At 36.3% G+C, this 16,367-nt stretch overlaps 1 protein-coding gene across 3 annotated transcripts in view; it reads left to right on the top strand.

The window, feature by feature from the left end:
• OTOGL (otogelin like) overlaps nt 1-16,367 on the top strand; it is a 128,157-nt gene that overhangs the window by 98,355 nt on the left and 13,435 nt on the right. For all 3 annotated transcript variants that reach the window (XM_088025646.1, XM_028105500.2, XM_028105502.2), the window contains 8 exons: nt 91-183; nt 2,182-2,371; nt 5,078-5,292; nt 8,924-9,065; nt 10,597-10,782; nt 12,384-12,596; nt 13,068-13,172; nt 14,865-14,972. In XM_088025646.1, the coding sequence (XP_087881772.1) occupies nt 91-183; nt 2,182-2,371; nt 5,078-5,292; nt 8,924-9,065; nt 10,597-10,782; nt 12,384-12,596; nt 13,068-13,172; nt 14,865-14,972 (1,252 nt within the window). The remainder of the gene's footprint in view (nt 1-90; nt 184-2,181; nt 2,372-5,077; nt 5,293-8,923; nt 9,066-10,596; nt 10,783-12,383; nt 12,597-13,067; nt 13,173-14,864; nt 14,973-16,367) is intronic.

Consider the following 16,367-nt stretch of genomic DNA (forward strand, 5'->3'; position numbering starts at 1 on the left):
GAGTATTTGCAAAGTGTCTCATAAATTCCTTCTCTTCATTGTTAAAGTTTTGTTTAACTCCATAAAGTTTTAATGTTTTTTCAAATTCAGGCCTCCTCTGGAAGAATGTACGGACTTTGTTTTAAGAAGTTAAACTTGACAACATCTATACATAAAATACTTGTTAATCGGGCAGCAAGAAAGGTAAGAGCACAAAGTTAAAAGATACCCTCATGTTAGAGAAAATTAAGAAATTATATTAAACACAATTATTTCCAAAAACAGGGAAAATCAAGCATATCAGTGGAGTTTCATTGTTATTGTGTTTAATCATTCTTTTCATGGACAGTAAAAAATTGTTTTTTAATATATTTCCCCTTCCACAATGTATCAAGTGTTGCAAATATTTCTCCCCTTGTGAGGTTAACTGTAACAGCCATGTCAAACACATGAAATCCCTCTTGGGTAATGTGAGTGCCCAAGTGCCAAGGTTACCATTAATGTTTTAAATTAGACAAAGTAGAAATGATGTATAAAAAGAGGGATCACAAGGTTGAAAAACGTAGTAGCTAAGAGTACCAGAAGGCAGACCACCAAGAGAAAAATAGTTTTGAAATGCTGATGATGTTAAATTTTCAATGAATATGTGATAGCGAAAATAAGAAGAAATGAAGAAATATTTAACGATTGAAATAAACTGAAGAAGGGGGATGTTTTATAAAAAGATTGAAAAAAACCATTTGGTTTTATAGGAAAAAACCATTATCCCAAGGAATATATATTTACTGGAGAAGGGTGAGTTATAAGCTGGGTATTTCACTTTTATGGCTCTCTCAAAAATGTAAGAAAATAATGCGTAAAGATTTTGCTAAAATGACTGAGATGTTACATGCTTTCTAGAAATAATTCTATCTTTTTTAGCACAGGCCAAACATTCTAGACTGGAAACAATATTAAATGAGCCTAAAATATAGTAAGGTGTTAGAAAGCTTAATTTTAAGTTAAACAAAATATATGGATGGGGAAATTATTTGGATGATAGCATTGTGTATACCTTTGATTTGATCAGTTGATACATTAACAGGAAGTGGGTGGGAAATAAATTTAAACTCACATCTGGTCAGTGCTATTAGTGAGCATTTGAGCCAAAGGGCTTAGTTTTGGATTCAACTGAATTCATCTCTGGTCATGTATTCAGTTAAAAATTAATTCTTCAAGAATCTGTCTCTGATCATGTATTCAGTTAAAAACTAATTCTTTAAGAATCATTTATTGAGAGTTCATATGATAAAACAACAAGGTCCTGGTCTCAAGTAACTTGTAGCTGTATGTGAAGTGCTTAAATGCAATTGTCTGCCAATTAGAAAGCAATAGGAGGTATAGTGATAGAGTTTGACTAATATATTGTGGAAACAGGTCATTTAATGCAGTTTATAGGAAGGTCAAATAGGTATTTTTGGAGCAGGTGACACCTAAGAGAAATGTTAAAGAAAGTGGAAATTAACCAGGCAGGAGTAAGGCTATTTCAGCCTGCAGATGGCAACATGAGGAAGATATAAAGATGAGAAATTGGATGGTTGGTGAGACATGGCCGACAAAGTTACTGCTGGTTCCATGTCTTTGTCATTATTTAAAACAGTGTTTTTTTAAATATAATCCTCGGATTGCCTACATTTGTATTACCAAGAGTATGTGCTAAAAATACAGAGTCTAGAATCCCTTCCAAACCTAGAAATAGAATCACTGGGAAACTTAGTCTTTACCAAGCTTGACAGATGATTGTGAGGAACATTACTGTTGAACACTGATTTAGAAGATCAAAGAAAGGACCCAGATTAAAGAAAATATCCTGAAAATAACTTTATTATCTTAAGTTCATATTAGTAGATAATGGTGTAATCAACATGTATTGCGGGAAACAGAAAAGCATACATAACACAGAAGAAAGTTAAGTTTTGAAGAAAATAAGGGGCAACAAGGTGGACAGCAAATACTGAATATAGCAAGATACAACAAAGGAGTAATAAAGGAACTAGAAGTTGTGAGAAACTGTGGCAGCAGCAGAGAAATAAATTTTTAAAAACTTAGGAAATAGTTTATATTCAACAAGAAGAAATGGAATCATCTGATTCTACTTTTAAAGAGTGTATATTGAGACATAAATATTTTTCTAACAGTTGTAAATTCACTGTGTTATTTTAGGTCGAAGTGGATTCTATAGTTGTGCCTCTGCCCTTTTCAAGTCAAGAACTGTCCATAGAAGATTCTGGTTCCATGTATGTGATTACGACTCCAGCTGGACTAGTCATAAAGTGGGCTCACCTTACAGGGATCATAGACATTCATTTTGGCTTTCGATTTAACTTGTCATCTTACACAGAAGGACTCTGCGGTGAGCATTGCTCTTCAAATCTTAATTTCTTCTAATTTTTTTTCTCTCACATTACACTGTTTTGGCCCTGATGCCCCGCTTTTCATATTTGAGGTGTGATGTTAACTTTTAGTTCCCCATGTGAATACTATTTCATTTTAATAAATGGGCTAAGAAGCAAGAAATAACAGTTCAATTTGCATATTTTATGGAAATATATGTTTACTACTATTGTTGCGATACTGTTTATATTGCTACTATATTCTGTATCTATCCTACTATATTCATCTTTATTAATCATTAATAAAGTGCTATTATTTTATATACTTGAACTTATTCAATTCTAACAATAACCCTCATAAGTTGGTATTAAGTTATAAGTGAGAAATATGAGTTACAGAAAGATTAAAGGCTTAAATACGTTTGTTTCTTCCTTATTATGTTAAAATTTGAAATAGGGGAAAACTTAGTTGCTTAAGCCACCTTGAAAGTTACATACAGGGAACACAATGTTCTCAATATTTGTCACAGTTTTGTTATAAAATGTAATGCCTAGGTGTATCTTTACACCTAGGTTAATATCACACCATGTTACATAGACACATAAAGAGTTATAAGCCAAAGGAAACAAATTAGAAATACCTCTAGGTACACAACAAAATAAAAAAGTATAATACTGGCTTTGATGTCTGATGGAGACTGTTCTTTTTGTAGATCTGTACTCTGAAGTGAACATCAGTTTCCTCATCTTTAAAATGGGAATAGCAACATTCTCCCTTCAAGATTGTTGTTAGGGTTAAATGTGAAAGTTAATGTCAAACACTTAACACATTGCCTAATACACATGATCAATAAATGTTAGCTTAGCAAAATATATCTACTTTAATGTCACCAAATGTTAATTGAGTAAAAGTTTATGAATCACCTTCTGAGTGTTTAGACTCAGTGCTTGGTGCTGGCAACACAAAAACAAATAAGACTAAGTCCTTTCCCTCAACAAATTACAAAAAACACACAGATTTCTTCTTTAAAGCATTTAGTGCAAAGTTTGGCTAAAAAGGTTTAGGTATTTCCTTGCCTATTTATAGTACGCTAAATGTAGCACAAAGTTCTATGGGGACTGAAGGTTATCACTGTGGAAATAGTTATTTTTGAGTCTGTATAGTATTGATTATATATAATAAATCAAGTTATTATTGAGTAATACTCAGAGACTTTAGGAATGCATATTTTCTCTGATGATTTATCATTTCTGCATGCTATGATTTCTATTTGAGCTTGTGAATTTTTTTCCTTCACTTTTGTCAGCTCATGCTTTTACAGACACACTCTGCTAACTGGATTCTTAAGTAATCACTGTAGAGAAGCGGGTAGGATCACCTTTTTGCTAACCAAGGGTCACCCCCTAAAGTTCATGACCTCCATAGTGGGTGAAGAATGGTTTTGGTTTAAGGGAAATCTAGGTGCTGTCAAGTCTGAAAAAGTTGCAGTGAGCAAGAGTATGACCTAAATTGAGCATGGACGCCAGAATGGGACGTCTGTATGAATACCTTGTTCTCTACAGCACTGTGAAGTTTACAGGGCTGGTGGCTGGAGTTCCAATAAAACCAATTTTTTATTAGCAATTACCTTTTTCCAGGAAATTTTGGACTTAAAAAATAGTAGCTGCTTGACAGTATAGTTCACTTCACTAGAGTTTTGTTTTTTATTTGTTTGTTTTTGCATTGCCTTCAGTCCTTTGTATATTTACAAAGACAAAGCAATGATGGTAGCAGCAACCTTTATGATCTTAACATGCCTACTTGAGTATTAAGATTTAATACTTGAAAAAAATGTTCAAATTATATCTTTTATAGCTGGAGCCTTGGGTATTAAGAAAAAATATGTCTTAAGGTAGGGTAGGATTCAGATCAAGTATGATCTGGGTTCTGGGCTATTTCTCTGCAGTTCCCTTGGCTCTGCACTCCACTGCATGAAGAGTAAGATCAGTCCCCAGTCTGGCCTTCCTAAGGAAGCTGGAGGCTTTAGCAGGTCAAAGCATGATAACCATCAGTAGGCCACGTCATCCTAAGGAAAGAAGATTGTCTATGTCTTAGAATTCCCAGATCAAATCCTGTTTGGTTGTGGTTGTCCAAATGTTGAATGTATCCATGTGTCTAGGTGACTATCTGACCTGACTGGTTTATTACCTGTAACAGTTGTTAATGCACGGGAGTAAGGACTACCTTTATGCCGATCATGGCCTTCTCCTATAGTGGTGATGGGGCAGGGATACTTCCTGAAGGCGGAACTTAATGTTTTCAGGCAGGGTTTTCCTGTGTGAATGGATGACCGAGAGGCAATCACCAAATGCCCACTACTCTAAGGAATATCTTGGAAAGCTTAAGAACTAGTTCTGCAATTAGGAGATAGTGGTAATAGTGAAGGAGTGTGGGAGCAGAGTCAATCTCCTCTTTCTTCATTTTCTACCATCTCTTCACATTTCTTGACTTCTGGGATTGTGGTCTCTTTCTTATCTGGTTAAGACAACTCTGTACTATTTTATCAAACAATCAGATACATAATTAAAAAATCCATCAACATTAAAGTGAAAGGATATACATTTGGCACCTTGTTCAGTAAATGATTTATTCATTTAAAATCAATTATTAAGATGATTTATTTCTGCTGCCTACATTTGGTTTAAGTGAAAAAATTTTTCCTTCTAAATGTCACATATCTTTCTAGGAATTTGCAATGAAGATCCAGGTGATGATCTAAGGATGCAAAATGGCACAATTATTACAAATATGGAAGACATAGAATTATTTATTGAGAGCTGGGAAATTGAGAAATCATTTGAAGTCACAACAAGAAGACCTGTTAGGAATTGTACTGAGCATGATTGCAGTCACTGCATTGAGTTATTAAATAGAAGAGTTTTCATTCCATGCCATAATAAAGTAAGTTAAGGGCAACCATAAATAAGAACTGTCACATTGGACATGTTGAGAGTAAAGCCAATAAATTCCTGTTCTTGCCATGATGTTCTTCTACTGAGAACAGTTTAGCCCCAAACCTTCTGTCAGTGTGCTTTGGAATTCAGAATCATTTACTTTTATAGACTTAAAGAGATAAGAAGGATAATTATCTTTTTTTCTCCTATGTTTTTTCAGAAGTATATCTACAGCTTTCAAGAAAAATGAAATTCTGTCCTATGAATAAATGCCTCTAGGAGAAAGAAATCAATGTCACTTGATAACTCAGTAGAGAAACAAAGACAGTGAGGATATTATCAATTCTCTATGATCCTGGCATCTTAGGTCTCTACTTGTAATAGAGCCTGTCAAATATTCAATTTAAACATTCTTTATTTGTCTCTAACTTTCTGACTTTATGTGACTAGTAGATATTTTAAGTAATCTCTATCATTAAAAAAAGATGCATTGTTAGGACACAGGACAGACAAATACAGTATTTCATGACTCATTTAATGAAAAGCTTGTGAGCATGCAGCACTTACAAGGCATCGTGTTAAACTCCTGTGACCCAAAGATGAATAAGACTCTCCTTTAGTCTCCGGAGGTCTGGTGGGAAAGCAAGCTTGTAGACAGATACATGACAATATACAGTCTGGAGGTATATGGGAGCCCAGGCTTTCAGAAGACTTCTCATAGCTTTAGATATCTGATTCACTTAGAAGGATGAATATGCCAGGAGAGACGAGGGAGGAAGGGACACTTGGCAGATACAACAATATGTGTAAGAACAAGTTTCGTGTAAAAGGTCATGTTAGGAAGATGTTGAAATGGTTGAGTGTAGTACATATGGAGGGGAAGAGCCTGGGAAAGAACGTAAGGGAATTGTCAAAGCAGGAAGGAGCTCACTGTGCAGCACTGCCCATGCTCAACTGTGGAGTGTAGACTCCGTAATTCTCAGCCTGGCCCATGAGTTCCCTCATGGAAAAGTGAAGGATGGCAAGTCATGGGATAAAAATGGCATATCTTTTGGGAGCTTTGTTTTTTACTTGGAGATTTGGATGCAGATGGGTTTTAAATGTTTACATTTTTTTAAAAAGCAGGCCTATAAAAATGAAAAAAATAATAAATACTTTAAAACTCAGTTTAGTGTCATTTTAATGTCTTTTAAAGCATAATGATTTTTGGGATGCCTGGGTGGATCAGTCGGTTAAGGGTCTGCCTTCGGCTGAGGTCATGATCCCAGGGTCTTGGGATCCAGTCCCACATTAGGCTCCTCGCTCAGTGGGGAGCCTGCTTCTCCTTCTGCCTGCCACTTCCCCTGCTTGTGCTCGCTCTCCCTCTCTCTGACAAATAAATAAATAAAAACAAAATCTTAAAAAAAAGCATAATGGTTTTCTTTTTTTTAACAATGATTTTTTTTTAAGATTTTATTTATTTATTTGACAGAGAGAGAGCACAAGCAGGGGCAGAGGGAGAGAGAGAAGCAGACTCCTCGGTGAGCAAGGAGGCTGATGCGGGAATGGATCCCAGGACCCTGGGATCATGACCTGAGCCGAAGGCAGACGCTTAACCGACTGAGCCACCCAGGCACCCCGAGCATAATGATTTTCAAAAAATCGCATTTTTAACTGGGAACTTAGTAGGGTAATTAAATCAGAAAACTTCTCAACTTATCTATTGAAGGCTTAGGGAGGCAACGCAGAGTGCCATTTAGTCTGTCATAGCCCAATCACATAGACAAACCCCTTCCTAGTGAATTGGATGGCAAAAGAGAGAAAAGCAGGTAATTTGGTTTCCCACTTGTAAGCACCTTCATTTGACAATCTCCATCGCAGGCAGATGATCTGTCTGGATTGTATCATTTTTCTACCTAAAACCCTTCAGTGTCTTCCACTTCCACTTAAAGTCTTATGAGGTCCTCTACACTTTGGCCCACCCACTTCTCTAGCTTCCTCTCTGCTACACTCTTCTTGCTTACTGAGCGCCAGTCTCCTTTCAACTCTTTGACTATTCCAAGGTTTTTCCTGCCAGTGGGCTTCTAAGCTTCTAGTTTTTCCAGCCAGAATACTTCCCTCCTCTGATTTCATTTTAGTGGGGTGACTCCTCTGGATTCTATTCAAAGACCTTTTTGGCTATGAGGTCCACAGGCAGAGAATAGGTCTGTGTTATTGACCTTTATGCTCCTCATGCATAGCATGGTGCTTGATAGGTGGTTAGGTGTTCAATAAATTATGAAAGCCTGCATAAGTGAATATATGAATGGGGGATACAGGAGAGTCAGCTTTTGTGGGTTAAGTGGAAAGGTATGTAATTTTTTACTTTGGATAAATTAAGTCATATGGGATTTCAAAGCAAAAATACCCAGAAAAAGCTTAGAAACATAATTCTGGAGCTCAGAGGAGGTAAACTTGAGGCCAGGATCAGGTTTGGGGAGTTATTTGTGTATGGATTTTTAAAAACAACGAGTAATGTGCAATGTTCCAGAGTCTGCTCTGTGCATTTACCATATATTAGCTCACAGCTATCTTAAGTAGTAGTAAGTTTATGTTTAACTCTTTAACTATGAAGAAACCGAGGAAAAGATTTCCATGCCCAAGATGGTGGTATGAGTCTGAGAAGAACATCTGTCACTAGTAGACGTGACCACTGAGGCTGAGGTCTAGAGAAACACTCAGAATAAGAGGCAGCAGAGGAGCTGACACCGGACAGGTGGACAGGCAATGGAATGAAATACACTAAAAGTCCAAGGAGAGGGTTTTAAGAAGGAAACTCTCAGTGTTCCCTGGATCCCACAATGAGGGTGCTCTTGACCACAGCAAGTATTCCATGTAAAGTGAAGAATTGGAAATCAAGGGAATGCTATAAAGAAGACTAAAAGAACATAGAATCTTGGTCTTTACAGACATGGACCTTGAAGAAGAAAGGATGGGATATGAAAAATACAAAGTATTTTTATCTGGCCCTTTGAAATTTGTCAGAATTTGGTGTCTGCATGGAGATGTTTAGTACATTTGCTGAATGAATGAGTAGAGAGAAAAATTGGAATAGATGTTGCTACAAGTTAAATTATTTAGATTTCAGGCATTTCTAAATCAAAATGAAACAATCTGTAGGAAGAAATCTCTTTAAATTGAGGCATGTCAAATTACATAAATTGTTCAATGTTCAATATTACTACATAGTTTTTGAGAAGCATTTATAACCTCATTTAATAAGTAATGCCATGTATCATTATGGAATGCTTCAGAAACTTCTGGTTTTATCCATCATAGATTAAAGTCCCATTCAGTATATGGAAAAGACGATTGTGACCCGAAGTATAATATCGGAAATAGATTTTGCTAGGTCCACATACTTTGTTTCTTTTTCATCTTTATAAGATATACTATGTAGATTAGTGCAGACAATATTTACCTTGTCTAAAATGTGTCTAAAAATATTTTCACATCAGAAGTGACATCTAGGATTATGAAGTTTGGAATCTAAGGTCAAAAAAGATCCATAATAAGTCTTAACTTGCTACCCTTTGATTCTCTGAATAGTTTTTGACTAACTTAGGGTCTTCAGAGAAATAAAACAACATAACTTATCCCAAAGCAAACTGTGTCTCTAGGTTTCACCACAGAACTTTTGTGAAAAGATGTGGATCAATTATACCTATTTTTGGAACTATGAATGTGATGCACTTTCTGCCTATGTGGCTCTGTGCAACAGGTTTGACATCTGTCTTCAGTGGAGAACACCTGATTACTGCTGTAAGTAGTACATTTTCAATAATATTTTCCAACAATCCAATAGTATTCCATGTTTTGCATTCACTTTTTCTTTTCATTTTTCATCACAAAATAATTTCGTAAGAATAAAATGCAGATAAATGTAACGTAGAAGTTAGAGGCCAGCTCACCCACATAGGCAACTTCTAGTTTCATTATGATCTAAATCTAAGGTCGGCCTCAACCCTCCCAAAAGAAAACCTAGTCCACGAAATATGAGTCAGCAAAAGCAATGGAAATATTGAAGAAATCACAGGGGGATTGAACAGGGATTTTAATTCTGTATCCCAGAGCACATTTTGTTGGTTTCAATTCAACCCGCCTCATTTGACCCCTGGCTTGTCCCCTAGCTTGTGAAGAAGATACATATTTTTCTGTTCACTTTTCCTCCTTTCCTGACATAGTATCCACATCTTGGAAGCTAATCTTTCTTTGATTGGTATCTAGGTTCAGTCTTTTTTGCAAATACATGTTTGTGAATCCTTTTTCTTTTGTATGTATTCTTTGCCAATTTTTATCTATGGGGCTCATGTTTCTCATCAAGTTGTAATGTCATAAAAATTTTATTAAACCTATATCCAGTCCTGGGTACATTTCACAGAAAATACTGTTAATTTAATTTAAGAAATAGCAATTAAATAGATTAAGTGGTAAAAGATGGTCAAAATGAATATTAATGAAATGCTCCAAAATAAAATAAAAGTTTTCATTTTCCCTAGGAGAAAAAGTAAAATACATATAGAAAGGATAATATATCACAAACACCGGTTACATGGCTTCATTTCAGACATAAAGCAGCTCCTGGTGTGCTCTACTATCCCTTAACTCTCTTTGCTCCCAGAGATAATCACTATTCAAGAGTGGTGTTGCTTGATTCATAGGAAATGTATGACATCTCTAATTTAATAGATGCCATCAAATCGTTCCCCGCTGAGATTTTACCAATTTATACCCCTACCAGCTGTGTGTTCATTTTTTAACAATATGATTTTTTAAGATCACTGAAAATCAAAAGAATTGTCTAAAACATCATTTAGAAACTGTTCAGCAATTGTAGTTTCTTTTGACAGTGAAGGATTAAACCTAAACACACAGCATTTTTCTTTTTTATGGCTTGGTTGAGTTACATATTTAAAGCATATTTCTGCTTATTCTGAATAGACTGTTGTATCTCCTCACTACACAGAGAAGTAACCTCATCCTAGTTGATTCTATATTTATGCCTACTAGATTTGGGCTGCCTTTTGATCACGTTTACTTGCTACAAATCAGATGAGATTTTCCTACTATAACATAACATATAATACTAGCTGGATCCCTGGAAGATACTCAAAAATACCTATTGCTTATTTTGTTTCTAGTTTTTGGTTACAGAATAAATGAAAAATGAAATTTGAAGAGACGGAAATGGGCAAAATTCATTTTCAGAAAGAAATCCAATATTTCTTCCTTGTACTATAATCCAAATAGGTGACTTTTCTCATTAGCAAATTCTGTCCTTTGTTATTCATAGCTCTGAATTGCCCAGAGGGGAAGGAATATCAACCCTGTGTGAGGACTTGTGAAGCAAGAACATGTCTGAACAGGTGGTTCTATGGACATTCTTCATGTTTGAACTTAAGGGAAGATTGCGTGTGCAAAAATGGAACCATCCTTCACAGGCCAGACTCAATTCAGTGCATTCCAGAGCAAGAATGTGGTAAGCAGCAGAGTGCAAGATGACTGCTTAGGGATTTGGCAAATAAATAAAGCTTTTTTAGATCTTGGGGAGATGTGCTGAGAAAGACCGATCAACAGGTCCCCCAGGTGTTGGAAAGAAAACTGGTTTGTTTGTAGTTTGATTTTAATATGTTACCCAAATTAGATGTTTTGGTGGTGATGTGGTTTTGTTGTTGTTGCTGTTGTTCCAAGTTTTTATTTAAATTCCAGTTAGTAAACATACAGTGTAATATTAGTTTCAGGTATAGAATTTAGTGATTCAACACTTACATACAACACCTGGTGCTCATCACAACAAGTGTCCTCTTTAATCCCCATCACCCATTTAACAACCCCCCCCCCACAGTGATGCAGTGATGATGTGTTTTAATCTCTACCTATGCCTGTAATAACTAGGTGGGGTATGATAAATTAAGAATTAAGAGCATAGGATATGAACTGAATTGAAATTCCAATTATTTCATGTAATAGTGATTCATCTTTACCTCTTTGAGCCTGGGTTAGCATCTGTAAAATGGAGAAAATAATAGCACTTATCCCATAAAGTTAGAGTGGGGATACATAAATAATACAAAGCATTTTGCAACAGTGCCTAGAGTAAAATAACCACTCAAGAAATGTCAGATAATGTTATTATCTGGGAGAAAACATTTAATTGTTCAACTTTCATTTTCAAACCATTTCATTCTGACTCATCGTCTCCATGGTGGTTGCAGATGAAAATAGTGCAAAACCAAGAAAATTGCAGTACAGAGCTTAACATTACGGTTAGAGGAAAAGTGATTAAGCTAATAATGAAAGAGAATGGGCAAGTAGAAGTGAAATGCATATATAGTTCCAGAAAGAAGTTTGTGTTTGCCATTGAGAAAAGTATTTGTAGAAGACTTTGAGAATAAACAGGCATGTTTGTTTTTTTAGGGACCTGTGAGGTTGGTTTGACAGTAAGGAGAATAATATAAAAGAAGTTCATTTGAGGCTGGGTATATGGCCATCACTATATTCATCTCTATCAATTTAAAGGAACTACTAGTGGACCGTATTTATCATTAAGTAACACTTCGATAATAAAACTACATAATTACTAAATAATGAGTCACTAAATAATAAGCTACTTCCCACATTTAGATTTTAAAGTTGACATGTTTTGAATTTTCATATGACAAAAATGATAAATATGTGCTAGAGACTTTTTTTCCTAATACCACTCAGTTTGAATAGTTAATATTTTAAAACTAACTTACAGTTATTTTACTGAGTTTGTTCAAACAAAATAAATCATACTAACAAGACAAAATGAATAAGAAATAATGAACAGATTATCTTATGTATAGAAGAGGACATGCAAATTTACAGATAGTTGTAGAAGGGAAAATATTTTTGCACACTACATTACAAATTTCATGGAAGAGAAATGTAAGCTACTAGCTGATAAAAAGAAGAATCTATAAGAAAGGATAAATCTGTGACATGTTATCTATGTCACTGAGCCAAGTCAAGTCATGGTCTGAAATTCAAATATCATAGCCTGATTTATTTTAGTGTCCGGGTTATGAGTGATGTAACATTGTCCATCTTTTTAAGCATGCACAGATAGTGAAGACCAACCTCGTACTGCCGGAGAGGTTTGGAATGGGGGCATTGATGAATGTGCCCTCTACAAATGTTTGGAGAATGGAAGTATTATTCCTACAGAACCTGACTGTGATGAAGAGCCCTCGCCAATTTGTGAAAGAGAAGCTGAAGTTGTCCTGGGCATCACTGATAAGTGGACCTGCTGTTCAAAGGAAGTTTGTGGTATGTGTGCAGGCCGCAGACTTCCCATCTGTCAATGCCACAAAATCTGTTGATATTATTTGTGAAAAAATCAGGACATGCATAATGTTTGGTAAACAAAAGCGTTGAGGTAAAAACAGAAATATGGCCATAAAAATCATTTTTATTTTCTCAAAGCAAGTTTTTCCTCATTATGGTTTTGCTGATTTTGCAAATACACATACAAATCTCTAGCTATAAGCAATTAATAGTATTCAATGATATGTGACAAAGTTCTGGGAATCTTTGACTTAGGACAATTAAGGGTGAAAGGACCATAATAAATAAACCTTAAATCTGCTACCTTTTCACATATGACCCATTTGTCAGTTGAATGAGTTTAATTGCAGTGTAAAAACATGCATAGTAAGAACCACTTCCCTGATTTGAGTTAGAAGCACAGATTTTAGTTATATTTGCTAATATTTTAGTGCTTCTGTTTCTTATTTCCAGGATGTGACATGACCTTATGTGAAGCTGCTATTCCAACATGTACGAATAGTCAGAAATTGGTTGTTGGCCATAGTCGCCTTTCTTGTTGTCCACAGTATCAATGTGGTGAGTAATTAACTAGGAAAATAAAGAGTGAGGTTCATTGTTTGTTTGGAATAGTGGATTCGATTCTCATTCTTTAGGTCTATAAGAAAATGATTTGTTATAAAATATTGTGAAGTTGTCTTGCTAAAGATAGTTCTTTTTTTAAAAGATTTTATTTATTTATTTATTTATGATTTTTTTAAATTTTTTATTGTTATGTTAATCACCATATATTACATCATTAGTTTTTGATGTAGTGTTCCATGATTCATTGTTTGTGTGTAACACCCAGTGCTCCATGCAGAATGTGCCCTCTTTAATACCCATCACCAGGCTAACCCATCCCCCCACCCCCCTCCCCTCTAGAACCCTCAGTTTCTCAGAGTCCATAGTCTCTCATGGTTCCTCTCCCCCTCTGACTTACTCCCCTTCATTCTTCCTCTCCTGTTATCTTCTTCTTTTTCTTTTTTCTTAACATATGTTGTGTTATTTGTTTCAGAAGTACAGATCTGTGATTCAACAGTCTTGCACAATTCACAGCGCTCACCGTAGCACATACCCTCCCCAATGTTATTAATGATTTTATTTATTTATTTGACACACACAGAGGCAGGCAGAGGCAGAGGGTGAGCAGAGAGCCCGACATGGGGCTCGATCCCAGGACCCTGGGATCATGACCGGAGCTGAAGGCAGACGCTTAACCTGAGTGACCCGGGTGCCCCACAATAGTTCTTTTTTCACCTGCAATTTCTTTATAAATAAATATATATATATAAATTTTAAGTTTATATATTATATTAACACATGGATTTAGATAATTAACTCATTTTAAAGATCTTAATCTTAGCAGAAATATATAGGAAATAGCAGGTGTGATATTATAATTTATAATAAGAAATACATACCTGGTCTTCTACCCCATTCTCAGTACAGAGCTCCTAATTCTGAGTTTCCTAAATGAGGAGACCTATAAAGTTGTCTTTTGTTATGTTAATGACTGCTTTTGGAAAGCCTTTAGCTAATCTGAGAATGGGGTCTGGTTGCCAGGGGAACCAATCATGTGATTGGAGGGTTAGAATTTTCAGTCCCACCCCCTGACCTCCAGGGAGGGGACAGGGACTGGAGGTTGGATCTGATCTTCAATAGCCAATGATTTAATCAATCATGCCTACATAATAAAGCCTCCAAAATAAACCCAAAGAAGACTGAGGTTTAGAGAACTCCCAGGTTGGTGAACACAAGGAAATTCAGGGACTGGTGTGCTCTGAGAGGGCATAAAAGCTCCCTACTCTTTCTCTCTTCTTTGCCCTATGCATCTCTTCCATCTGGCTATTCCTGAGTTATGTTCTTTTATAAAAAATTGGTGATCTGGTAAGTAAAATTTTTCTCTGGGTTCTGCTGGCTGCTCTAGCAAATTAATCAAACCCAAGGAAAAGATTGTGGAAACCCCCGATTTATAGCCAGTCAGCCAGAAAGGAGTACAGGTAACAAGCAGGGCTTGTAACTGGTGTCTGTAGGTAGTGTCAGAATTGAGTTGAATTGTAGGACAACCAGCTGGTGTCTAGAGATTTACTGGGTGCTGAGTGGGAACCCTCCCCTACTAAACACACACTGAGTTAGCAACATATATATAAATTCAAAGAGAACTAAACCATACTACTTTATTTTATCATTCCACTCTATACAAATGTTCAAATATCTTGGTGTTTGCAGAATGTGACCAATTGAAATGTCCCAGGATTTCAATACCAGAATGCAGAGAAGACCAATTCTTGATTCAAGTTCAACAGGAAGAGCCTTGCTGTTTTTCTCCTCTCTGTGGTGAGTGTTCTGTGAGATAACTTTTTTTAAGATTTTATTTATTTATTTGACAGAGAGAGACACAGCGAGAGAGGGAATACAAGCAGGCGGAGTGGGAGAGGGAGAAGCAGGCTTCCCGCCGAGCAGGAAGCCTGATGCAGGGCCCGATCCCAGGACCCTGGGACCATGACCCGAGCGGAAGGCAGACGCTTAATGACTGAGGCACCCAGGTGCCCCTGTGAGATAACTTTTTTGAAATGAAGGGAGAATTTAGGGAAAATCTCTTATTTGATATGAATTTCATGGGACTGATGGTAACCAATATTCTGCTGATATACTGATAGGAATCCAACTGAATAAGAACAGTTGAAAAGAAAGTATGGCATTTTATTTATTTATTTTTTTAAAGATTTTATTTATTTATTTGCGAGAGAGAGAATGAGAGATAGAGAGCCCGAGAGGGAAGAGGGTCAGAGGGAGAAGCAGTATGGCATTTTAAATGACTCAACAACTGGGGGCCTGGGTGGCTCAGTTGGTTAAGCGACTGCCTTCGGCTCAGGTCATGATCCTGGAGTCCCGGGATCGAGTCCCGGGATCGAGTCCCACATCGGGCTCCCTGATCAGCAGGGTGTCTGCTTCTCCCTCTGACCCTCCCCCTCTCACGTGCTCTCTCTCTCTCATTCTCTCTCTCAAATAAATAAATAAAATCTTTAAAAAAAAATAAATGACTCAACAATTATTACAGTTAGCATTACTTTCTCTTATTATATGTATGGACTATATATATCAGTCAAAACATGCTCAAGACAATATAGTTAAGTTTTTTTTTTCTTTAATAAGGCTAGTACCAGTTGTTTTTAGAGAAAAAATTAGCCTCGGCTTTCCTTGAAGAACCAACTGAAATAATGGACTCTGCTAAGCCATTAGAGAACCTCTTTAAAACTTCATTTTATATATCATGTGTGATGTATGTGTGAGCATAGTGATGATGGAAGAGAATGGTAGAAATGAAATGAAAGGTGTCTGGGAAAAGACTATAGGGAGCTATATATTCTGTCTGATGAAATGGACACTGAAAAATAAAAAGTTCTCTATTTTCCATTTCAAGTGAATTTTCATATCAAAGACTGGTGATTAATGTAGGTTTCAGGTATACCTATGGAAATCAAAACATCTCTTTGTACCAGTTAAGGTTCTTTGAGTGCAGGTGGCAAAATGGATTGCTTGTGGCTAGTTTACACGCAACCAATTACTGGAAGGCTTGGGGATCAAGATTTTGTAGGATCAAGATGAAGCAGAACAACCAAGCCCTGGGAAGGAGAGAAACCAGCTACTCCAGGGGGCAGTCACTAATGACTGAGTCAGCAACATCCATTTCCTGCCCTGGTGTGCCTCTGTTTATGATTCAGATGCCAT

Source organism: Eumetopias jubatus, unplaced genomic scaffold, assembly GCF_037043125.1.
Source record: "Eumetopias jubatus isolate StellerSeaLion01/CBP00866 unplaced genomic scaffold, mEumJub1_p1.0 scaffold_8, whole genome shotgun sequence".
Classification (NCBI taxonomy): Eukaryota; Metazoa; Chordata; class Mammalia; order Carnivora; family Otariidae; genus Eumetopias; species Eumetopias jubatus.